The following is a 7450-nucleotide window of genomic DNA, read 5'->3' on the forward strand; positions in this document are numbered from 1 at the left end:
GACCTTCTCTTGAAGAAGCTATAAAAGATTGGCAATATTCTTGAAGTTGAAAACGCTGCTATCATAAACAGGATAACTTTTTTTTAATCCAACAGAACCAACTTTTCACAAGCCTAAGAATCTGTCGTCGCTTTAAGACATGAAATTCAACTTTTGGCAGTTTACTAGATGCACTTGTACAAAAGGTCATGGTACTCTTAACAAATGATAGATACACAAAAGGTTAGTGATTCTACAAAAGGTGGATACACAAAGATAGCAATGTTTGGTGAGGATAATATTCCAATCATCAAGTATTACTGTCAAAGTTCATAAACTTAGGCATTTACTGGGAAGGATGCTAATGCAATAGAGCAGCATGCATAGACTTGCCTACTGAATACTCTGCATCAAGCACACACAGTTTCCTCACCTTAATATCTTCTACTTTCTAAGCATGGCTCGCTCGGAAATCCTCTTTGGAGTACCACTTTGAGAACTCCTTGGATCTTCAGCAATAGACTCATTGTTTGCAACTTCTTCATTGGGACTCGAACTTTCCTCAAATGCAAACCATGAGTCAGCCTGAAAACAAGTATACAGGAAAGAATGATATGGATATCAAGATTTCAGAATAAGAAGATCAATTCCCTGAGCTAAAGAGAAGTTAGAAAATCAACAAGGTAAGTAAACAAGGGCAAGGGCTTTTGTTGATATGCTAATGTATGAAATCCTTTTTCAAGGTTAAGGAAGCTTTAGAAAAGGGCAAAAACAGATTAGCAAGTAATCTTGTGCAATTATCTCGCTCATTAAATATGATCATAGCTCATGGTCAATCAAACACTTAACTGGGTGAATTTAACACAGAAGAGAGCTACCGAATCTCCTTCACAAATTAAGATCCTTACAATAATCATATTAAAAAGTTAAAAACTCGGGTCGCTTTCCTCGATGAAAAGTGAAAACCCATAAATTCGAGGCATTTTCCCCTTGGTATTGCAATTTTCACGATGAATTATGGATGAATATCTAAAGAAATATTATGAAAATAAAACAAACAGAAAGAAAGAAAAAAAACCAGGGGAAAAGAAAGCAGAGAGGAACAGGAAGACAATACAAGCTTCATAGTTTGTTCAAGGCCCAGCTTCTTCAGACGTAGTTCTCGGTTCTGGTCACGTAGTTGATTTACGGTATCATGGAGTTCTGAAACCATGTCGTTGAGCGTTTGATTTTCAACTTTTAAGCTCGCGTTTTCATTTCTCTGAGCCACCACCAAACCCTGCAATTCTCTTTCCGTGTTCTGCAATCTCTCAAACTCCAACTTCATTGATTGGAAAGATACCAATAAACAAACAAAAAAAAAACTAGATAATCAGTACGTTCTAGTACTTTAACTATAAGAACCAAAACAACTAAACGAAAACGAAACGTTGAGACAAATAGAATTGTGGATACGAACTTTACGTTCTCGGCGGAGTCGACGATCATGCTCTATCTTTGCTGATCTTTGAGCTGCAGTTAGCTGACGTCTGGCCACCATTTGATTCCTTGGCTTTAACTCCCTTCTGTTTGTTTTAGCTTTTGATCCTCTGCAATTTTATTTCCTTAAAACGAAGCGCGTTCTTTCGTCGTCATTTCGTTTATAAGGGTCTAATCATAAGCTCAGGCCCTTTACATTTTGGAATTTTGACATTTAGCTACAAGAATTTAATCCCTTTATATATTTGGTTTGAAAAATAAAGCTCAATTGATAATATTTTTAACTGAATGTTGTTAATTTTAAATATTTTATCAATTTAAATTTAATTTTTAAATAAAAAATTTAAATTTTATATTAAAAAATTAGATGTTCAATACTCAAAATCAATAAAATTAGTTAACAATGTTGTCAATTGAACTTTAATTTTCTCCGGGCATTATGTCAAAAAAAAAAAACACCTCTAACATTTGATTATATAGTTATTTTGGCCTCTATTTTTTTAGAACATTTTGACCCCTGATATTTTTTTTTTAACAAAAAAAGCTCCTACGTGGATAGAAATTGTTAGTAAATAAACTATTAAAGCTCCAAGATAGAGACCTTTTTACCACCTAAAGTGAAACATTGGGAGCTAAAATGCTCTAAAAAAGAATAAGGTTCATAGTGAATATTCAATCAAATGTTATGATCTTTTTATCCTAAGATAAAATGTTGGAGGCTAAAAATACTAAAAAAAGATGAAAGACCAAAATAATCATTTTGATAAAGCTTGAGGGACTAGTTTTTGCATTATGCCTTTTCTCTAATATTTTTTCTATTTTATAGACTATATTTGAGGTTTATAGTTGTCCCACTCAATAATGTCGTTTCTGATGATTGAATATGTATTTTCTCCCTGTGTCTTATTGTTTTTAGGGATGTTAATAGAACGGTTGTCCTATTTCGTATCTGATCCAATAGAGATAGATCCAAATTCCATAGGTGACCACTGACCAGGTTGTTTGCCTTGGAACTCGAACACGATAAAAGGAACCATGAGCATCCCAGACCCCAACACCAGGGATGAACTGTTTGTCTTCATTAATATACCCCCAAACACTTATAGGTAGGGTTTAAATTGTCGTTGTAGTTGTGTTTTTAAATACATTACATTTATCAATTTGTAGATATAATAAACATTATTTTAATTATTATAGGTACCATGATCAAACAATAACGATTATGATCCATTATTTAAATCCGTACTTATAAGAGAGAGAGAAATCAAACAAAGAAGAAGAAAAAAGTATAGAATAATATACTGAAGGACCCACATCATGAAACTCGAAGGTGGCCCATGGGATGTAAAGAAGAAAAAAAATCAAAACGGTTAAAGGATGTCCCCGGAGAAGACAGAAAAATCAAAAAGAAAAAAGAAAAGATGAATAGAAGATGGGATGAGTCCACCTTCGACGTTGTACATTGTAAAGTGATCTACCGAAACATACGGTTAATTAAATTGTTCTTATGAAGAAATTATTAAAATGATAAATTATATGTTTAATACATGCATTATCATTTTTATTTCGTTTTAATACCTAATTTTTTTTTCAAAACTATTAACGACAATGATATATGACATGACATATCATGTTTTTTTATTTTTTTTAAATTTTCACATCGCTTTCCTATTTCTATGTTAGAATTTATGGTGGCATTGTTACTGTAGACACTCATTTTCGTCCGTATAGTTTTTAAAATTTTTTTTTGAAAACATATATAATGTATAGTTTTTGAAAATGCATTTGAAAATATATATAATATATAGTTTTGAAATCATTTTGAAAATATATATAATATATAGTTTTTAAAAAACATTTTTGAAAAAATTATATAATATATAGTTTTAAAAACATATTTTTTCTTATATAATATTTTTAAATCATTTTTGAAAACTATATAATATATAGTTTTGGAAATTTTTAAGAATATCATATATAGTTTTAAAAAATATTTTTGAAATATATATATTATATAGTTTATATATTATATTATTATTAGTATGTTATTATTATTATTTTCATTTCATTTTATTCATTTAATTTAATTTAATTTAATTTAATTGTTTTTTTTTGGTCCAGATCCATTTTAAGTCCAACAAGTCTCAGTCCGGTTTGGAGACCCTGAACTAGCCCAAGGGAGCATTAGGGTTTCAACGAATGTATCCAAGCGCCGCACAAATCCAATAGCAAAAGGGGAAAAGGCACAAGTCAATCTGGACCGTTGGATCTGACCCAATCCAACGGCCGAGATCAAGTCAAGGGAAGAAGCATGAACGCCAACAGCCAATGGAGCCAATCATCGAAGCGACCGGCCGAGATCCCGGGACTGAACCATCCCAGGATTTCCGGCCCAACGACGACCTCAACGTGAGCAGATCGTCCCCGAGATTATCGGGACCAAACGGCCCTTTCAAGGGCTATAAAAAGACGGCCAACCAACCACGATCCCGAGATCGTCGGGACTCCCAACGGCCGGCGTAGGTTATAAAAACCCACGGCCAACCATCACAGAGGGGGGACGACCAAGAAACGAAACCAGACATAGAGATCATTGGCCAAAACAGAGCCAAACCACCATCACCGGGTATCAACCGTACCCAACTTCAACGTACAACAGATAAACCAAACCACACAAGTAAACCAAAACCATCGTCCGAGAACAGAAAGAACCCGAGAGATATCAACACAACAACATCAACCATATACAGTAAACAAAACCGAGAGACTACAAAAGCATCGAAACCACACACACAAAAACACCAACAACCAAACGCTACGATAAAACCAAGAGAACAAGCAAAACAACGAAACACAAAGACCAAACGGCGAGAACAAAAGCGGAAAGGTAAAAGGCGGAGACTTTTGGTTTAGATCTACGCATGTGGGGGCATTTTTTGGGTGTTTGAACTTCGGTTTTGGGTTGAGGACGTTGAGAGGGAGTTTTGCGGGTGTTTTTGTTTTTTCGGCCACCGTCGACGGTGGCCGACAGTGACGGCTAACGGTGGTTGACCGTGGAACGACGTCTTCCTGGTGGGGACTCTCTAGAGAGAGTCCAGAGAGATCTCTCTCTTAGAGAGAAAGTGCGAGGAAACAAATGAGGGGAAACGGGTGGAGGAAGGCCATATTTTGGCCTTAAATAGCGAAGTCAAAACGACGCAGTTTTGCCCCATATACACCCGTGTTTTTGAGACTTTAGGGGAAATGACGTTCTAGTCCCCGACCGTTTGTAACCTTTTATTTTAATCACTTCATTAAGTTCCAGTTTACTTCATTTTGAGCATGCATATTTCAATATTTATATTGTAGTCACTAACGTGAATTAATTTTTTTTATTTTATTAAATTTTATATTTTCTTTCAAAATTTAAATTTTTATTTATCATTATTTTTTCATGTTTTTATTTTATTTTTATTTTATTTTTATCATATTTTTTACTAGCTTCGTTTTTTATCTATGTTTTTTTCTTTTTCCTTTTTATTTAATATTTTCTCTTTTATTTCTATTTTTATTTATTCATCTCCATTTTTTTTGTTTACCTTTTTTAATATTTGTTTACTACTTGTTATCTAACATTTTTTACTTGTTTAGAAGAACTCCAATCTATCAAAGGTAAGTAATTTGAATCGAATATTTTAAATTTTAATTTAAATTTCAATTTTCGTAATTAAAGACAACCGGTGAATTAATTGGTACCGAAAGGGCAGTTCAAGGGTGCTAATCCTTCCTTGACCGTAACCGACTCCCGAACTCGATACGTTTCTGGTACAACGCAGATCAGGTAAGATGGTGTCCGACCCACCTAAATTCGTTTTAAAGTGGTCGGTGGCGACTCCAATCCACATTTTCAAGTCGAAGCCCAATTTCAGAGTCCAACCGAGAGACGGTTGCGACAGCTTGGCGACTCCGCTGGGGACAGGTAAGTGAGTCAGGCCAGAATTAATTTTCCGTTGTCTTTTTATGCGAAAATTGTAAATTTAAATTTTAATTTATCTATTCGATTCCAATTATTTACCTTTGATTATTTTGTTTCAAATAAATAGTTGTACTGATGTTTTTTAATGATTTCAGATTTTTTTCAAAATTGTCATCTCTAAGCTCTAAACCCGAGCTCCGAACCCTTTTAAGTGGGGGTGAAAGCGATGCATTCGTGTGAATTTATTCACCGCATATGCCTAGCAAGTAGCCTTCGGGATTCATATACCTTATGTCTTCGTGTGAATTTATTCACCGTGCGGGCATAAGGGAATGTGTCCCCTCGAGTTTAACTTAGTCCACACAAGCCTGTGATGGGTTTAGGACTAAGGGTCTGGTAAGCCCAAGGGGGCACCGGCAAGGAGAACTCGAGTACCGTTTTTAGAACCTAAACCGGGAGAGTACAGGGAAGTAGAGCCCACCCCAAAACCTCATTCCAAACCCTAGGATGCTTTGTTTCCTGCTTTATTTTATGTTCAAAGCATGCGAACTAGACAAATATGCGGTTAGGATTTGTTTAAAATTAGCATGCGGAATAGAAATCATGTCCGGGTAGGAATTAAAGCATGAGGGGTAGATATCATGTGGGGTAGGATTTTTCATTTTTTTTATTGTTTTGATTTACCTCACTAACCCTTTTATTTTTTGTTCTATTTTATTTTGTGTTCATCGTTTGCATCATTTAAAACGATGTGTTGATCCACCAAAAATGTGTTTGTTAAACATGAATAATCTGCATTAATGGACGAATGGGTTATAATACAAAGAGATAAAAAAACAAAAAAACTCAGAAGTCCAACCGTGGTCAAAGAATACTCAAAGGCAAAGTAACAGGGGGCAATACGAGGAAAAGGTCACTGACCCGGTCGATCCTTTCGAAAACTACAAGAACAAGATGGTAAAACACTAGCTGAGCTGGATGCCATTACTGACGAATTCAAGAGGCAAGCTTCGGATAATTTCTCTCGATGGAAGGCTCCAATGACACTTTCGTTAGAAACAAGCTCGGTAGAAAGTGAAAGTCGAAGATGCAGTCATTCGAGATCTTTTTTTTTTTGGGGCAAGCATCTCATTATTTGCACATTTTAGCCAAAGAAGCCGGAATGGTGCGACAGGATATTCAACTAGTGAAAAAGACGAATTAACTTGTCAGAAGATGTACAAGATTTGTACCATCAAAAAGAGTTTTTTTGTCTCTTCAGACATAACACTTTTGTCACCAATAAGGGTTATTCAGAATAACAGGCACATTTTTTGGATCAATGCCTCGGACATTTCATGCATCACATATTTAGACATTTTGCATTTCGTTATTTTCTTTGCATTTTGTTATTTTCTTTGCATTCACATTAACTAATATATACATGTCTCATCAAAAGGAGTAAATACTGGATACACCGCCTCAAGTATTGGACACACCCCATCCACATAACACTCGTTTGAAGAAGGAGAGGATGGAAGCCAGAATTACACAAATCGAAGAGAATATGTTGAAATTACAGAAAGAGCTAGAAGATAAGATAGACCAAAATAGTCGAAATACTCTAGAAACAATCAAAAAGAACCAAGAGTCCTTGGTTGATCAGATCGTTGCCAAGTTAGTTGGCCTGCAACAGTCCAGTGTGCTCGGGGCAGATTCATCGGAAGGGGTAACCATGCCACTTACCCCGCAAGTGGTTGTCTCACCCAGAATCTTACCAAGACTTCAAGATAATTCGGATAGTTATCGCATTCCGAAATTTGAAGAAGAGGTCAAAACAGAGAGGGTAGAAATTACCATTAACCCAGGAGGTAGAACGGGTGGAAAGCCTCCCCTGAAGAAGAAGGAAAGAGAGATCATCAACATTTCAAAGTCGTTTCCAGTCGTACCCTTTTGTAGGCAAAAACCGAAGAAAGAAAAAGAGCATTTTGATCCCATTCCCATGACATATAAGGAGCTCTACCAACAACTGTTTGACGCACATGTGGTGTCACCCTA

At 35.5% G+C, this 7450-nt stretch overlaps 1 protein-coding gene across 1 annotated transcript; it reads right to left on the reverse strand.

Annotated features, from left to right (window-relative positions):
* Positions 1 to 174: 174 nt before the first annotated feature.
* Positions 175 to 1545, reverse strand: LOC120114308. Its single transcript, XM_039135266.1, has 3 exons — positions 1439 to 1545; positions 1097 to 1300; positions 175 to 564 (listed from the first exon to the last, which is right to left on the reverse strand). Exons 1-3 carry the CDS (start codon positions 1517 to 1519, stop codon positions 424 to 426), a joined length of 426 nt encoding a protein of 141 aa, XP_038991197.1. The 5' UTR covers positions 1520 to 1545; the 3' UTR covers positions 175 to 423.
* Between the last annotated feature and the right edge of the window lie 5905 nt (positions 1546 to 7450).

The sequence above is a fragment of the Hibiscus syriacus genome, unplaced genomic scaffold, assembly GCF_006381635.1.
Source record: "Hibiscus syriacus cultivar Baekdansim isolate YM2019G1 unplaced genomic scaffold, ASM638163v2 tig00110221_pilon, whole genome shotgun sequence".
In the NCBI taxonomy this organism is placed as follows: Eukaryota; Viridiplantae; Streptophyta; class Magnoliopsida; order Malvales; family Malvaceae; genus Hibiscus; species Hibiscus syriacus.

Coding starts and splice junctions, on each gene's coding strand:
- LOC120114308 (XM_039135266.1), bottom strand. CDS start 1,519: ATGGTGGCCAGACGTCAGCTAACTGCAGCTCAAAGATCAGCAAAGATA. Junction 1,301..1,438: donor GACTCCGCCGAGAACGTAAA/GTTCGTATCCAC, acceptor CAATCAATGAAG/TTGGAGTTTGAGAGATTGCA. Junction 565..1,096: donor TTGAACAAACTATGAAGCTT/GTATTGTCTTCC, acceptor ACTTGTTTTCAG/GCTGACTCATGGTTTGCATT.